The sequence below is a fragment of the Pelophylax lessonae genome (genome assembly GCF_965119305.1).
Source record: "Pelophylax lessonae genome assembly, chromosome: 2".
Lineage (NCBI taxonomy): Eukaryota > Metazoa > Chordata > Amphibia > Anura > Ranidae > Pelophylax > Pelophylax lessonae.
In genome coordinates this window covers 304,283,252-304,302,343 of record NC_138769.1, presented here as the reverse complement: position 1 = coordinate 304,302,343, position 19,092 = coordinate 304,283,252, and the positions used below count along the sequence as shown (strand labels likewise).

The 19,092-nt window shown below is 42.4% G+C and overlaps 1 protein-coding gene across 1 annotated transcript in view; it reads right to left on the bottom strand.

Moving 5' to 3' along the window:
• BAK1 (BCL2 antagonist/killer 1) overlaps positions 1–19,092 on the bottom strand; it is a gene marked incomplete at its 5' end in the record, with an annotated part of 45,194 nt that overhangs the window by 7,108 nt on the left and 18,994 nt on the right. The window contains one exon of the mRNA XM_082248045.1: positions 4,131–4,311. Coding sequence (XP_082104171.1) covers positions 4,131–4,311 — 181 coding nt within the window. The remainder of the gene's footprint in view (positions 1–4,130; positions 4,312–19,092) is intronic.

The window sequence follows — 19,092 nt, the reverse complement described above, 5'->3', positions numbered from 1 at the left end:
TAGAGACCACACTGGAGAGGTCAAGTGGCCAACTCTCTGAAGAAAGTGGCCAGGGGTCGTTGAAAGAAGACCGCTAAGGCCGACACCTGACTCTTGAAAGCACTCAAGACCAGTTTCTGCTCAACCCCCGTTGAAGTAAGGTCAAGATCCGAGGCACAGAATAAAGAGCGAGGATGAACCCCAAGAGACCCAAAGCATGCAATGTACGTCTTCCACGTATGATGGTAGATCTTCCTAGAAGTCGATTTCCTAGCTTTTAACAGCGTTGGAATAACCGACTCAGACAAACGTCTATCCATCAGCACCTGGCGTTCAACAGCCAAGCAGTCAAATCAGGATTGAAGATTGGTCCTTGGGACAGCAGATCCTCCCTGAGAGGAAGCTTCCAAGAAACTTCGATGACCAGCCGCAACAGATTGGCGTACCAAGCCCGGCGAGGCCGGTACGGGGCCACTAAGATGACCAAAATACCTTCTTCCTCGATCCTGCATAGAAGTCTTGGCAGAACTTGAGAGGAGGGAAAGGAGGGTAAATCAGACGATACTGACCCCACGGGGCCACCAGTGCATCCGTGGCATCCGCCAGAGGATCCCGTGATCGAGCCACAAACCTCTGCACCTTTCTGTTGAGCCAACAGATCCACCTCAGGGTTGCCCCATCAGACACACAACTACCTCCAGGTAAGGGGCCCCTTCCCTTGGTCCAACGCCTGCCGATGTAATCCGCCTGCCAGTTTTCCACCCCGGTAATGTGTATGGCGGAGAGGGCTGGAACGAACCGTTCTGCCCACCTTAGAATGCCGGCTACCTCTAGAGCCACCAGGACACTTCTTGTGCCCCTCTGGTGATTGACATAAGCCACAGTTGAGGCAATGTCCGATTGAATGCACACTGGACATCCCTGAAGACGATCCGTCCAATGTTCCAGGCACAGTCTGATCTCTCGGAGTACCAAGATATTGATCAGTAGTCTGGACTCTTCCAGTGTCCAGACCCCCTGAGCAGACATTTTGCAGAGGACGCCTCCCCAGCCGGACAGGCTGGCATCTGTGGTGACCACTGTCCAATACAAGGGAAGGAAGGATTTGCCCGGCTGAGGAATGAAGCCACCATGACAGGGACTCTTTCATTTCCCGGCTCAGCCGGATCTGATTGTCCAGAGACTGCAGATTCTTGTCTCATTTAGCCAGAATCTCCCTTGCAGGGACCTCGTGTGGAACTGTGCAAACGGATTTGCCTCGAAAGTAGACACCATCAGGCCCGGCACCCGCATTCAAATCGGGAGGGATTACCATCTGCTGGACAGGAAACGAATTACAGCCTTCAGTTTCTGGAGTTTGTCCAGAGGAAGGAGCACTCTGGCTAAGGCCGAGTCTAGAGTGAGACCCAGATAGTCCAGCTTTGTGGACGGAACCAGAGCAGACTTCTGAAAATTCAGAACCCAGGCAAGCACCCTCAAGCTCGTACAGTGATTTTCGTGTTTTCCACCAGAGCAGTAGGAGACTCCACTCACAGAAGGAGGTCATCAAAGTAGCCCAGTACCGCGATCCCCCATTGGCGTAACAATGCTAGCTTCGGGGCCAACACTTTTGTGAAGCAGAAGCGAGACCAAAGGGTAACGCCACAAACTGATAATTCTCCTCTCCTACAGGAAAGCAGGGGAAGCGATAGAGACCAACACATATTGGAATGTGAAGGTAAGCGTCCTTGATGTCAATGGAGGAAAGAAAAATGCCCCTCATGCAGGGAAGTCACCACCGTGCAAACGTACTCCATTCTGCACTTCTGCACCCGCACAAAGCAGTTCAGCGCCTTGAGGTCCAGAATTTGACGCACTTTGCCTTCCTTCCTGGGGACTGTATACAGGTTTGAGTAAAACCCCTGAAAAAGTTGGAACCGGGACAATCACCCTCTAAAATAAAAGGTCTTGCACCGCCCTAAAAAGAGCCTATAAGCGGACCGGGGACAGTCGCACGTTGGAAGGAAGAAACTTACCAGAATGTAAGATCCTCCAATCCCTTGTCAGTCGACCCTGGGGGACAAAAAAACTACTTATGAGCCAAGAAGGAGGGCCTATTTCTACGACAAGGGTCCTTGCCCTTAGTAGCCTGCGAAAGAAAGGTACTCTTTCCCCCTGTGAGACCTTTAATGATGTCATCCAGTATAGCACCAAACTTCTTGAAAGGGAAGATCAGTCGAGGCCTTTTTAGAAGTTTGGTCCACAGACCAGCATTTGAGCCAAAAGACACACTGAAGGACCACTGCCGAAACAGAGAGCCGAGCGACTAGGGGAGCCCCCCTACAAAGAGACAATACAGATAAACTGCAGCTCATGGACCAGCTGGTCTGCCAGCTCAGCAAAGGTAGGGTGGAGCTACTCACCCTCCAGGTCACGGCGCAAAAGCCTAGCCCATTCGGTTAGAGTCTGCGACACCAGGGCAATGGTGAATATCAGCCTCAGTGCCGAACCAGCCAGGGTGTACATATTGCGGGCCACAACCTCCCACTTCCTGTCAGCTGGGTCCTTAAAGGCCGGGGAGTCTTCAACCGCAATCATGGTTGCCTTGTTTCATCTGGAAACCGGAGGGTCCACCACCGGTGGAACAGTCCACTTCTTGAGAAGGGACTCCTCACAGGGGCATCGCCTAGCAAAATCGCTTAGGGACCCCAAGGGGACGCTTTCGTTTTCCACACTATTTACCGATAATTCTTTCAAACCATGAGGGGAAACGGAACTCCTTTTCTGCTCTGGATTGCTTGTAATTGCCAAAAGGAACCTGCGCCTCTGCCGCAGCTTCAGCTGTGTCCTCCATCTTTAAGGTCTTAGGCACAGCTACAATCAGTGCGACCACCAGCGCCTTTTCGTACGTGGTTGCGGAAGTGGAGGAATCCTCCTCAGTATCTGAGGATTCGGGGCACGTGATCGCAGACCCATCAGGGTGAATCATGTCCGAGGTGGCCGAATCGGATGCAGGATCTGATGAGACAGATGATGCAGGGGAAGGCAGGGGGTGCTTTTTGCAAGCCCGTCTCCCAAAAACCACCTCCACCCAGGACACCAAGGTCTCCAGAACCACTGACAGTGCATCGATGGATGGATGGGACCTGGAGGGCCCCGCAGCCTCAGAAAGGGGTTAAGGTGGGGAGATGTGCTCCAAAGACTCCATGAGTCACCAGGGGGACCCCACAAAAAATGTAAAACACTTCTAAGGGACAACCCCCACTGCTCTGACAGCCCACTTGGTTGCTAGCCACAGAGCACCAATCGATCCTCAGTAGAGAGGGAGAGGACCCCACCATACTCACCATCCCGCAGAAACCAAACACCGCAGCTACCAGGAAAATCTGCACTGCACGAACGGCGATCAGGAAATCAGGGCACCGCTCCAGACAGAACCTCCTCTCCATCGAAATTAGGGAGGGCTGTCGGCCAGAAGGAATGCTGTGACTTGGGCTGAAACCCAGTCGTACGCGATCTAGCGAGGTGTTTAACTTGCAGGCCAGCCCCCGCCCAGTGCAGGCCAGCCCCCGCCTCACTGGATCTAGATTATCCAGCCTGTCGCCCAGTCCGGCAGTTGTTATTTAGTGATTGTTGGTGTTTATGTGTTTTTTCTTTAGTATTATGTTTATGTCATGGAATTTGAATAAAATTATTACTTTTTTAAGAATTTATGTGCCGGAAAATCCTTCCTTCCCAACCTTCCAATAATTTTCCCAGTCCGGCAGTTGATTGTGGATCTCACAGGATAAAATCCTAGAGAAAAAAAAGTTCTATCTAAAAATAAAAAAAATTGCCAGAACCAGAGATCCCAGCAAGGAACTAGGTCCTTACTCCTGACTAGGCAGAAAAAACTGAGTACCTATAGTAGAGAGAGGGAGTATACCCCCTGGGACTGCCCATAGGTGTAGCCAGACTTTTTTTTTCTGCCTAGTGTCCCACTCCTGTAAGGGGCAGTATAACCCAATGGTTAAAAAGATCAGGAGCTGTGTCCGTCAATGAACGAAAGAGAAACTACATTTTCATGAACATTAATCCCATTTTAGAGTTCTTCACTCCAATTTTTGGAACAACTGTATAAACTGAATGATGCAATGCACATACTTTTTAAAATGTCCTTGCTGTTCACTTACCCATCCACCTTGTCCTACAATCCAGCGGACAATTCTACTTTCTACCAGGTATCTAGCAAGCCACTGAGCAATTGTTCTTAGAAACCTATGCCGTCCGTTTTCCCACACATGGACAGCTAACCGATATCCAAAGCCAAGGAGTGCTAGAACACGTCCCCAGTTCACCCCAGTTTCAAAAACACTGCAAAAAAAAAAAAGGAAGAGGAAATCAAAGTTATGCTTCAAAATAAAATGCATACAGAAACAAGGTAGGAAAAAGAAAATGACCACAAATTAAAAAAGGGAAGACAATCAGAATGCATAAATAAATAAAAGAAAGAAAATTTTGAGCAAAAAAAATCAATAATATATATTTAATTAACTAAACAATTTAGGGCTAGAGGCAAAAGAAGAAGCGCAAAATAAGAAATGCTAAATATAATGCACTGGGCAAGATGTAAGAATAAAAATGTAGATTATAAGGCAGACATAGGCCATAATTAAAGTGCCCATTCTTCTATATATGCCCATCTTCCCATACAGAATCTCTCTGCAAGTGTATAGTAGTCTGAGACATTAAAATTGGAACCTCATTCTAAAATTATAAATGGGTACTTAGTCCTATGCACATAATGTAACCAATGCAGCTGAAAAAAAAAAAGAGATGGTAAAGGCCAAGATTGGTAATGTAGTAGTATATGTGATTGCTCCTAGGATAAATTTACATGCTTATCATATTTCTTTGGAACCTCAATGGTGAAATATATCAGAATCACAATATTGACCAATAGTTACAGCCATAAATCTAAATGATGGTGGCACAATCTATGGATGGATTCCCTATAACAGTAAATAAAAAAAATAGGTTATTCAGCTGCAGAGAGACTTTACTTTGTTTAAGGGGAAAGAGACACAAACTGCTTCAGGCAAATGCTGCCCTTGGAGTATTCACGAGATATTAAATACTAAACCTAAAGTTGTAATTAAAAATCGTCTCATAAAATTAGGAGAGTGCCAGGATGTACAAGTGAGCAAAAAATCACTTCTAGAAAGGAAAAACACTGCATGCAAGAATTTAACCACTTGACCTCTCTAAGAGTTTACCTCCTTCATGACCAGGTCATTTTTTGTTATTCAGCACTGTGCTACCTTTACTGGCAATTGCTCAGTCATGCAACGCTGTACCCAAATGACATTTTTATCATTTATTTTATACAAAAACAGAGCTTTCTTTTGGTGGTATTTAATCACTACTGGGTTTTTTATTTTTTGCTATATAAATGAAAAAAAAACAAAAAAAAAAATGTTGAAAAAAAAAAAAAACGTGTTTCTTAGTTTTGGTTATAACATTTTGCAAACAAATGATCTTTCTCATACATTTTGGCCAAAATTTATTCTACATCACTTCTTTGGTAAGAATAACCCAAATCTGTGTATATTATTTATTTTGTGTGAAAGTTATAGAGTCTATAAACTACGGTATATACAGTGCCTTGCGAAAGTATTCGGCCCCCTTGAACTTTGCGACCTTTTGCCACATTTCAGGCTTCAAACATAAAGGTATAAAACTGTAATTTTTTGTGAAGAATCAACAACAAGTGGGACACAATCATGAAGTGGAACAAAATTTATTGGATATTTCAAACTTTGTTAACAAATAAAAAACTGAAAAAATGGGTGTGCAAAATTATTCAGCCCCCTTAAGTTAATACTTTGTAGCCCCACCTTTTGCTGCGATTACAGCTGTAAGTCACTTGAGGTATGTCTCTATCAGTTTTGCACATCGAGAGACTGAAATTTTTGCCCATTCCTCCTTGCAAAACAGCTCGAGCTCAGTGAGGTTGGATGGAGAGCGTTTGTGAACAGCAGTTTTCAGTTCTTTCCACAGATTCTCGATTGGATTCAGGTCTGGACTTTGACTTGGCCATTCTAACACCTGGATATGTTTATTTGTGAACCATTCCATTGTAGATTTTGCTTTATGTTTTGGATCATTGTCTTGTTGGAAGACAAATCTCCGTCCTAGTCTCAGGTCTTTTGCAGACTCCATCAGGTTTTCTTCCAGAATGGTCCTGTATTTGGCTCCATCCATCTTCCCATCAATTTTAACCATCTTCCCTGTCCCTGCTGAAGAAAAGTCGGCCCAAACCATGATGCATCCACCACCATGTTTGACAGTGGGGATGGTGTGTTCAGGGTGATGAGCTGTGTTGCTTTTACGCTAAAAATAACGTTTTGCATTGTTGCCAAAAAGTTTGATTTTGGTTTCATCTGACCAGAGCATCTTCTTCCACGTTTGGTGTGTCTCCCAGGTGGCTTGTGGCAAACTTTAAACAACACTTTTGCCGATATACAGGGGCCACCTGTATATCGGCACCATGCGCCCCCCCCCCCCCACGTGTGAACGCCGGCTAGGTGCCCGCACGTTTTGGTGGGTGTTTTTGATCTGTGGCTGTGGTCGTCGGCCTCGGCCGACTTACCACCACTGGATGACATAGGTGTACCTGTCACACCTTTGTCCCCAACACCACGACATGGTGCTTCAGGACTGCAATCATGTGTTTGCGCTGTGGGCACTCAGGTGAGGATTCTTATCCCATTTCCTATTCTCAGTGTCCCCCCTTACCTCTTTCCTATTTGTTCACTATGGTGTCCCATCTCACAAGGATCTTCTTTGTTCCTTCATTGCATCAGATGAAGCTGGTCTTCCGTTCCATTTCTGAATCCACCCTGAGTGGACTCACCATTCCCATTCTGTTCAACTACTATCCTTCACTACTTGGCTTTTTCTCCTTGGTTCTCACATAATTTCTCATGTTCCCGTACTCCCTTCCCTCTTCCCCATTTCCACACACTTACACATCTTCATACCATTCATCACCTAAGTGACACAGTATTTTACTTGTCCAAATTATTATATTGCCATACTCCAATAGATTCATCAAGATCCAATCTATACTTATGTATATAGCATGTGCCTGGGCTGTATATTATCCATATATTCAGTCACTCAGATTTTTACATAGATATATATATCCAGTTTCTGGACATCACCTAGTGATACAACTATCCCATTATATTTATTATATTATTATATTTTTACTTATATACTTTATTGAGAGAGATGTATATTTGATGTATTTTCAGCCCATGCCTCATTACCAACAACAATTTTACCGCACTACTCTTGTTTCCTCACCTGGCTCCCCACCGCGCTCACCATTTTCACCAGTCCTGTCAGCTCCCGGTTAGATCATGGCAACCGCCGCCTTATGGGAGCACCAATCCATTCATCCTCCTTTGGGTGACAAGTGAGTGTGATTTTCCTATTATGGTTTGCACATACTGATGTTGCAATATCACACTCACTGATACAGTCATGTATACTAACATGCTGTTTACTGCTTTACTCCTAGATACATATTATCTCATATATACTCCTGATGAGTGAGCTTACTAAGACTCACGAAACGCGTCGAGTTTCTACAGTATATGAGTTCAACATATGTTATTTATTTTTACTTTTGATGTCACATGTCATATGCCCATTATGTTGTATTTTAATATTGTTGTTACATTGTTGTCATACTTTGTACGACTATCAATAAAATCTGTTATTCGTTGCCATCTTACAATTTTGAGCTACATAGTGTAAATGCCTCACCCAAAGTCCCGCCACAAGGGCACCCCCTTCTTTTTTTCGCATTTGAATAGGGATGGAGGTATTCACACTGGACAGTACGAGACCATTCCATTTATTTAACCTTTTTGCGATAGTGTACATGCGAGGGAATCTCGCGCATGCACAGTGCGGGGGAACTGACCCGGCGATGTCGCACGCAGACGGAGATCGGTCTGCACGTTGGCACAGGGTTGGGAGTATATATTGTGGGTGGAGAGCAGCCTCTCATGCTGTGATCTTAGCCAGGGGGATGCTGAAGGCTGAGCCCGGTGCTTGCATGTATGGCTACTGGTTGTCCTGTTATACTTCGTACAGGCTTGTGTTTGCTGCACCTGGGTTAGCTCTTTCGTGAGGAACAACTGTGTTAGCTTGGTCCAAGTGTGATTGTATCTATGGAAACAGGTTCTTTTGCAGTGCAGGGATTTGTTGCCCCTCTATGTATAGGAGGCCCCATTTTGCTGTATATAGATTTATTCACTTAGTACTTATATCTCGTATGATCTATTATACTCTTAGGTAGGAACTTCAAGCTTTGATTGTAACCCTATTTTGGACTAATCTGCTCTACGCCCTAAGCTGGCTAAGACAAATCCCTTTGAGGTAAATTTTTGGTGATTTCTCTCCCTCCTTGAGGTTGTCCCCCCACTTCCGGCATTTTACAACACTTTGCTCTACATCAAGAGGTTAATTTATGGTGAATAAACATTCTTTACCCATGATGTTAGGTCACTTGTCCTCTCCCGCCCTTTCCCTTCTCCCTTCCCTTCCTTTTTCCCACCTCACCCTCCTTTTTTCTCTTCCCTTTTCATCCTACCCCTTCAACTCCCTCTCCCTTTTCTTCCCACCTTTTACCATCCCTTTTTGTCCCAGTCCGTGTTATCTTATGTCCTTTCTCATGGAATAAGTTTTAATATGGTTAGGTACTGTATATACTTGTTATATACTTTTTGTCCTTAGTTTGCTGGGTGGCATGCCTGTCTACATGCCCACTACATGCCCCAGCGTGCCTGCCGTGGGGGAGTTATGTTGGGCCGTGGGGGGATTTATGTTGGCAGTTTAACTTTGGCCATCTTTTAAACACTGGTCCTGGTTATCCCCTCGCATAACTGTCCTTATTGCTACATTTATCTTTAATGATGTACTTCCAGATGACTGTTATGCTTCTGTTACAGATAATATTTTGTAATATTCCTCCTGAAGAAGCGGAATCGTCCACAGTACATGTAGAGGATTCATTGTTTACTTGGGATTATTTAGATCCTACACTCTCAGTACTTCATACTTCTGAGGGTATAACATTACCAGTGCAATATGTTTTTACAAGCTCAAAAATATATGGATTCAACATGAAATGGCTGTTTTTATTTACGTATCTGGATACTTGTATTTTATATTTTTTTTGTACCAAAAAAAAAAAATGTAAGTATTTTTTTAAGGATTCCTATGTAAATCCTTGGGTACCTGGATAATCCATTTCCCTTGTTCTCATCTGGAGTTCTCTATTGTCTTTGCCCAGCTGATGGTACGCCCTTATTTTCTAATTTACTTTATCTACCTGAGGCACACTATATATAGTTTGCAAAAGAGAAATAATAGCTACATTGTAAAAGGGCATTTCCTCAAACTGAAGTCATCATGTTTTTTGGAACAATTATTATTATATTATTATTATTAATAATAATAAAAAAATAAATGTTTTCCCCAAAGCACCTATAAGCAACAGGCACAATATAAAATTCCAAAACATAAGCCCAAGTTAAAATATACTTCAGAGTAATTTTGTATGCATTCATTGTTGGCTTAAAAAGTGTAAATGTGGATAAAATAAAAAATTACTTATATAAATGCAGTCTACCACTAACATTAACAGCATTATTACCTCTTCATCCCAATGGTAGATCCATTTCTTTTCCACTACCTGTAATAAGCTGACAGCGCTATTTACTGTGCAGTGAAATCACACAGCAGCCATTAATTAATTAATCAATTACAGCAAAATTTTTATTTTATTTTTCCTGGTAAACAGTTTAAACCTCATCAATAAAATATTACATTTTTAACAGTGAAATTTTGACCCAACGTACGCACTTTAGCTGGGCAGGCCTGTTACAGGAAGTGGAATAATAATAGATCTACTAGTGGGAACCGAGGGAGGGGGTTGAAATCACTGTTTTTATGCTTGTAACAGACTACATCCTATACTGTATGTATTTTTATTTTGCTATAGACAAAACATTTTTTGTTTTGTACAGATTAGGATTTTGATTCAATCCCTGTCACTTTTTTGGCATGTGAGCCAGACTTCCTGCCCTGTAGAGAAAGTGGGCAGATCTCTCGCAATGTGTCCTCTTCTACACATTTTTCTTTTACCCCTGTTCCGGTGACAACTCAAAATATTAGATTTTACCTCACTTCCAGTCTTGATGATAAAGGCTGCTCAGGAAAAATAGAGAAGGTGGGTCTCTCCAGTTGAAAGACCAACATCACTATAACCCAATGGGTTATAACCCTACACTACCCTATCCAAAACTACAACAAAAAGTCCCTAGTTTTTTGCTTAATGCTTAAATTTAACAAAATGCTGCAGTTTCTGCTTCAGTCACTCCTCAACCTTCAACATGCAATTGTAAACCTTTCCCAAATATATCTAAGTTTAGAATACCAGGTAGTGACCAATAGGTGTGCACAGCCAATTGCATAAGGGTGTGGACCCCAACTCTCAAACACACGTCTTTCTCTGCAGCCTCAGCTGCACTGGACATTGAATGAATGGGAAGTGATCTGTGCTGAGCAGCTTCCTGTTCATTCACAAACTGAAGCATAATAAACACAGTTTATTATGCTTCCGTTATTGTTGAACACAGTGAGTGTGTTCACGTGTTCATTTAGAAAAGGAAGGGGCCATTAAATGACATATTGATTAGCCCCTTTCCCCATTCTCCATCCAGTTGGGGGGGTGGGAGAGTCGAGGAAAGGAGGTAAGCCAACAGCACGGGGGGCGCAACACGGGGGAACACCGGGCAGTAGGGGGGAATCAGCACCGCACAGAGTGATTAGGGCTTGCACTGGCTCACCTCCTATGCCACCCCAGTTAGTGCCTCAATTAAGATTGAAGGTGGTACATACCAGTTACATTAGCATAAAAACACTACAAGTCAAGATGAGTACATGGTACTCTAAAAACACTCTTAATTCATTGTAAACCTATCAACGGTGAATAAGATCAGTATGTGACGCTCTGTAATTATATGAAAAATATTTCTAATAAAAAACGTGGAAAGTAAAATGGATGGTGGTGTTAAAATGTAGCATGTGTGTCCTTTTATATTTGACAGTGTGAAATATATCCTGTACTTAAATTCCACTTGATGGATGCTTCAACAAAAGCATTTACATATCCACTGATTAGTACTTACACATTGGCTAATTGCTTCTTTCATTTTTGAATCAACACATTTTATCCACTTGTAGTTTGCCATTTTAGTGTGTATTCTTTTCAAACATTACTTACAGGGAAAGCTCCCTCTGGCTTTCATATAAATCAGCTTCAATCCCGTCATCATTTATCTGGCTCTCTGCACAGCATGAAAATCAGTGAAATGCTGCACCAGCATTTTATCATTTAATCCTGACGTGGCGCTCATTGATACCCCCTACTGATTACATAAAATGTGTAATCCTACCTTTTGGGAGTCCCGGGCCTACATCCTACCCAACATTTGAAGCTGGAAGTCTTACATTATTTGAAAATCAGGGTAATATATACATTTATTAAAAGGATGATGGAACATTTTGTGTCTGTATTTAAAATGCACAGTAAGAAGCTGAAATGGCATGTTTATAGATATGGCAAAAAGGGAAAATTAAATTACAGATTTCAAAGTGATAGCAAAGCATTTAGATAGTGAAAATGCACTGAAAGCAAATTACCTGAGAATGCAGAAAGAGTTCTAGCCCATGAAGCGGGCTGGGAAGCAGGAGAGAGAATAGAGAAAGTTATACCACAAAGTCCATAAATACCATATAAAACTTATATACCAAAGAACAAAGAAATGCACTAAATCCATTCTGATTTCTGGACTAAAGTTGACATTTCTTATCTGATGCAAATAACATGCCGGAAATGTACATTGTCTTGCCCAGGGTAGCCAACTTAGTTTTGTCAGCATTTCGATTAACTTCTAACTTACAAGTGGACTACCCCTGAAATCAGAATAGCCGTTGTACATCCAGTCAGTTGCCATACTTTATAGGCTCATTCACACTTTCCTTTACTGCATTAAATTTTTCGTGCAATTAAAATGTATGCTTCTTTGGCTAGTTTACATCTTTGCAACTTGGCTTTTTAAAGATCTGTCATTTTCGGGAGTTAAGAGGACCCACTGAAAAATGCACTTTGGAAAATCTGCATTTTAAATATTTTGCCCTCACATTGTAAAAGATGGGAATACACGTTGGCTCATGCACACAGCCACCAGGGGGGCTTATAGCCTGCAAGAACATACAGAACCTTCCCCAGGAGCCACAGCTGCCATGTACAGCTACCTATATGAACAAATTATAGGATGCAGCTGTACTTGGGTATATGCCGGTACTTGCGTAAACACATGTACATGCACAAATGTACCCCTGGATGCAGAATGTCTTGTATGTCCATGCCCAAGTATATGCAAGTACCTGTGTATACCCTTGTACAGCTGCATTATGTAACTGCTTATTATATAAATTTATACAGTAATCCACTTTGGTTGAGAAACAAAAATATCTCTTCTTGATGATCAATGTACATTACATGGTTTTTAACAAACTTTGTTGCAGATTCCTACCTGTTCTGTTCTGAAGAAAAAGCTGTTTGTTGTCATGCAGTGAATCTGAATGGGAGTGACTTTTTCTTTATCAATCAGCTGATGCACTTGCCGTGTGCTAATGAGGAAAGTTGTAGTGCCTAGTGCCTATATCCCTTTAAAAGTAGCTCACCAAAAATGAATTTTTATTTTGATGCCTAAAATCTGATGTGTGTCTTCGTGCAGACTTCTAGGAAAATCAGTAAGTCAATCACACAAGCAGGAAATTACATTTCTGGGGTAGATCTAACTCTAATAGTGTATGGAACGCCTCCAGTTTGCCATATTGCATTGCATTTTCCAGAAAATTACAGCACTGCAGATTAAAAAGGAAAGGTAATTTTTAATCAAATTCAAAACACAATATTGTTTGTGTAGCAACTGTATATGCAATATTATATATATATTTTTTTAGTTGCTATTTTTTTCTCCCAAGAAAGTGGAGTTACACTTTAAACCCTAACCATTTAAAGTAATACTAAACCTTCACATTTTTTTAAATAAAAATAAACATGTCTATACAGTACTTACCTGCTCTGTGCAATGCACAGAGCAGCCCTGTTCTTCTTCCTCTGGGGTCCCCCGCCGGCGCTCCAGGCCCCTCCTCTTCGTTGGGTGCCCCCACGGAAAGTCGCTTTCCATGGGACACCCATGCGGGCTTGCTCCTGAGTCCCTCTGCTGCATCAATTGACATAGACAGTAGGACTCGGCCCTGCCGCCCTACTCCCATGTCACAGCTTTTGATTGACAGCAGAAGGAGCCAATGGCTCCCGCTGCTATCAATCGGTCCAATGAAGAGAGATACAGTGGCTTGAGCCACTGCGCTAGCGCAAATTGCTGGATTGGATCAGGCTCAGGTAAGTAAAAGGGGGGGGGGGGGGTCGGGGAACTGCAGCACATGTGGTTTTTAACCTTAATGCATAGAATGCATTAACGTGAAAAGGTATTAAGAAAAAACTCGCGCCACGTAAATAGATATGTATATGTGAAACTTTAGGATTGCAGCTGCCACAAATCCACCAATGGGGGAAACCAGTATATAATATCTTGAAGTATATCTTCAATTTAAGCAGCGCATATACCTAACATACTGTACAAGATTTATTGTGCATATTATTAAAGTGACTGTGTCATAAATTATTGCCTCTGTGCAAATTTAAAAGTGCTCAAGTGACTTATGCAAGGTGCTCCCTTTACTGTAATATCCTTATCCTTATCAAACTTAGTAAAATTATTTTAAAGTGCATATGTTTCAATCCTGTAAGGTGCTGTATACCAATTCTTGAATTAAAAAATCATATATATACCAGTCCTGTATGCATAAATTCTCAAAGCAATATTATAAATTAATAAGGTGCATACACTTCAATCAATAAAGTGCTTTTGTGCACAGCTTCCGAAGACGTCAACGTAATGACGAAACATGTCAAGCTGACACGCACGCCGCCTCACATTGGAGTTTAGCCGTGGAACACACACCAGGTGCCGGACCGCATGCCAGGAAGGGACAACACATTTGTGACCTGACGAGCTCGGTGCCATCCCCCATCCGGTAATAGTGCATGCGGCTGCCGTTTAGGGCATTGATACATTTTTTTTTTTTCAATCAATCATTTTTATTAGATTTAAAAAAAAACAAAAAAAAAAACAACAACAGGTGAAAAGAAAACAGAGAATCACATCAAGCAAAGTGTGATATCAGAAAATAACAACAACAACAAGGTAGAACATTTTCCAATAAAGAACATATTGGTATTCAAACAGTAGTTATAGGCCCCGTTCACACTGGGGCGATCCGACTTGGGGGGGCGACCTCCGAGGTCGCGGTGCGAGCAGCGCGCCGCGACCTTGGAGCGGCCGGCACGGACTTCATAACATTGAAGTCTATGACGGTCGCTCCGGGTCGCCCCAAAGAAGCTCCGGACCCTTTTTCTAAGTCGGAGCGACTTGTGTCGCTCCTATTAGAACGGGTCCGCAGCTTCCCTATGGAAGGCGACCTACGGCGACCTGTGAGGCGACCTGGTCTTAGTGTGAACGGGGACATAATCTTCATACTAAATTGCGTTACACAACACAAATAAAGTTTAACACTGTATAATTTAACGACGGGACTAGAGGAGAGGTGTCTGACCACCCCGGCTTAGAACCCCTATGGGAACAATGTCACTAAGCCGTAGGTCGCCGACCTCTCCCCTCATCTCCTAGACAAGGATAAGTAGGAGTCAATTAACAATGAGCTAAGTTATAAGCTTCTAGTATCATGTGTTAAATAGGGCCATGCCAACCAATTTTTTTGAAATTTGTGGTATGTTAAATTGTTAAAAGATAAGGCTTTTTCCAACTTGTAGGTTTTTGTTAACAAGTGTTATTACTTCAGAAAGATTAGGAATATCAGTGGATTTACATTGATACATATTTTAATTTACATTTATATGATTTTAAACTATTTTAAATAAATTAAATGGCTTGTTTAAATATTACACCATGAGGAGTCCCTTGTTTCTGCTTTAAACACCCAACCCGAGATATACAGGTGACCCTGGCATCGAGGAGAGTGGACAAGAGGACTTTCTGACACCTATCTACAATTAAGCGTTATAGGATCCAGGTTGCCATAAGGTAACATGGTTTATATTCATCTGGTAAGCTCACACTCTGCCCATCCCTGCACGAGTGAATAGGAGACACCCACCATTACTGCTCCCCTGCATGGTTGTGAACACCTCACTGGGACAATATATGCTATACAAGAACTGGACTTTGAGTGATGAATTTATGTTGCACAGAGCATAAAAGCACTTTGATTGAAGTGTATGCACCTTATTCATTTATAATATTGCTTTAAGAATTTATGCATACATGACTGGTATACATAGATTGGAATACAGCACCTACAGGATTGATACATATGCACTTTAAAATATTTTTATTAAGTGTGATAAGGATTGTTAGTACAGTAAGGGGAGCACCCTGCATTAGTTACTTGAGCACCTTTTTGATTGAAGTGTATGCACCTTATTAATTTATAATATTGTTTTGAGAATTTATGCATACAGGACTGGTATATATATATATGATTTTTTTTATTCAAGAATTGGTATACAGCACCATACAGGATTGAAACATAGGCACTTTAATATAATTTTATTAAGTTTGATAAGGATATTACAGTAAAGGGAGCACCTTGCATAAGTCACTTGAGCACTTTTAAATTTGCACAGAGGCAATTATTTATGACACGGTCACTTTAATAATACGCACAATAAATCTTGTACAGTATGTTAGGTATGTGCGCTGCTTAAATTGAAGATATACTTCAAGATATTATATATGAACGTGAAAAACCTTAAGGCTTTACAACCACTTTAAGTATCTTATCTGCTTCCTTTTGGTCTCCTAAATAAACTATTGAAAGTGTTTAATAATAATTTCAAATGAATACCAGTTCATCCTGCCAGAAATCCTATGCTGCCCTGTGCCATTTTATCTCATGCAGCCTTATCTCCCTGCACAGGCTATCTCTGTGAACTACAGAACATCTCACCCTATATTATGAGGAGAGGGGGTTGCTTTTAATCCAAATTAGAATACAGACTAGTATCAAAATGCGTAGATACCGTACACTGAAAGAAGTCGCCCTAGAACAGGAAGGGTGTTACTGACAGGATAACCAAGTAAAAATAAAAGGAAAAAAAAATGGCTCCAAAAGAAACCTAAGCTGTAATATCTTGCCTTTTTTATTCTTGGATTAAAGATACGCTTAAAAAAAAGCACAGAAAAGCATGTAAATGCATGCAGTGACACACACCAAAAACACACATTACTGCATAGGTGTTCTTGTAACAGGACCCTTATAAATGAGATCCACTATCTGCTGCAGATCAAGAGAGGCTTTTGCTTGACTGTTTAGTAAAGCAAAGGAAATGGCAATGATAAAGTGCAGTAACCAGCAGAAGGAAACAAGATTTCAGTTTAATGCAGTCAGGTCAATGGAAAAATAATTTTACTGGTTTCCATAAGTTATGGCAATTGCATTTTGCCTACTAAATGTACTCAATAGAAATAGGAAAACCCTACAAGCAGCATTTCATTATTTTTTTTATGGTTTTCTAAGATCCAGTTTATACAGCTTTTGTCATGATATATCTAAACCCAAGAACAAAAATGTACTGCAGCTTACCAATCCTTAGCTGTGGTGGCTACATTTGTTTGTCTGTTTTTTAGGCTTTTATTACTTTATTTTTACCTTGTGATCTTGACAGCAACATACTTTTTGTCCTAGACTGACAACACTTACTCACTGTCCTTCACTGTATGGAGGAAAACATGGTGCAAAAAGCCTCATTCGCATAAGAACCTGGTGCAAAAGCCTGCGTTCCTTGCACGTTCTCTGCACTGCATCCAAAATGCATTAGGTGCACGATCTGCTGTGGGTGTCAATGCATTCCTAATGACATCCCAAATGCAGATCGCAAATGCAGTGTTTGTCTGCAGCAGATTGCATGGTACCCCAGTACCATACGATCCAGTTGCCCTGCATTTTTAAAAGTAGTGCATGCACTACCATTGGTGTAAACCCGTTTAATTTCAGCATATTCAAATAAGTGGCCTCAAAATCGCACCGCACTGAATTGCACAAGAACACAAACCACATTCCTGTGAGTTTCTGGTGTAAACCGACCTGAAAAGAAGAACTTCATTAAAATAGTCAGGGACTGCTTAGCAACTGCAAGTGAAAAGACAATGAACACTTTGGTTGGGCGTATGTACTGTACAGCGGTAAGCACTTTATTTTCAACATATTGTCTGGAGTGCAGAGGTCAGCGGTGAATGTCATAGTGCCCCTTATATTGCTGGTCAGCAGGAGGCAAAGATAAGTCTCTATGGTGGGTGAAGTTTGGGAGGTAGAGTGTCGCTGCAGAGACAGATAGCAGGACTAGAGTTACAATGCTGCAATAAATTTACTACAGGCAAAATAGTGTTGTCACCCTGTAGGAAGAAGGTGCTTCACTGGCAGAATTACTAGGTATTTAAATATGTTAAGGTTCATTGAATCATGTTCATTCAATCAGGAGCTGCAGCACTGGGGATTACTCCACCCGACCCCGAAAATAGTCCCCTCTTTATCCCTGGCTCCACTGCTGAACTGATAGGGCACAGGCAGTGGCTTACTTAGGGGGGTGCAGTCCATACCAGGCACCAGTACTCTGGGGGTACCAACCAGCCATCCCACGTTATATTTTGTGTTGCTGCCAGACAGGCAGAAATGGCACTATGGTACTGGCATTATTATCACTGCAGTATTGCTTCTGCTTGTCTGACAACATTGATTCAGAGTAGACAGAAGGCCCCTCTTCAGCTTCAGTCGCATGACACCGCCAAAAGGAAGAACTTCCTCACTTAGAGCTGCCGCTATTCGGTAAGGAGATCTGAACTATAGGAGTCTATACTGGGGGGGGGGGGGGGTGGCAGTGTTTGTACTAAGGGGTCTGTACTGGGAGGTTATGCTGGGAGGGGTGGATTGTAATTAGGGAGTGTCTGTACCGAGGATGAGGGGGGGGGGTCTGTACTATGGCATTATGCTGGGAGGGGGCACTGTCCTAGGGGGGTCTGTACTGAGATTTTAGAAAGAGAGGGGGTGTCTGTACCAGGGTTAGCCTGATAGGGGGGAAATCTGTACTGGAGGTCTTTACTAAAGGGTTGGGTTGGAGGGGTCTATACTGGGGAATGTCTGTACTGGAGGCGGGATTTGTACTGAGGGGCTCCACAGCCCAACTGATTACATCCCCCTGATAAGGACACACAGAGCCCCATGTCGATACGCGTAGGGGAGGAGCCATACGTTGGAGTCAGTGTGCGGCTGTGAGACACAAAGCATCTACACAATCGGATAACAGGATACAGTTGGAGACTCTCGCCTGCACACCAGGGCTTACTACTGCAGTGCCTGTACCAGTGTGGTGCGCTCTAAGCACCAAACAAATGTAAGTGCGATATACTGAAATTTTAATAAAGCAGTTTTTACCATACAATATTGGCACTATGGTAGTTCTCTTTCCCTATGTGTGTGCGACCCCTGAGGGATCCTGAGGGAGACGAGCATAACGGCACCAGTGAAGGAGAAGCAGCGCAGCCATCACCGCATTGTGGATAGCATAAGGCTCCCATTGACCGAGGGGCTGTGGAGAAGATATGTACTGAGAGATGATCGGGGATGTTGGTTGAGATTTGTACTGTTTTTGGAAATGGGCTTGGGAAATTGTGGGGGGGTAGATTTGTACTGACAAAAATAATGTTTTGCATGAAGGGGGTGGGGGCCCTTTTAGGAAGGCTGTATGTCTAGCCCTGTCACCACATAGGACAAGGCTGCTCCCTTACAATCAAAGTGTCTGACCAGGCTATGCGGGGAAGTTGCCAATGAGCAACAAGTATGGTAGTTAATCGAACAATCAATTCT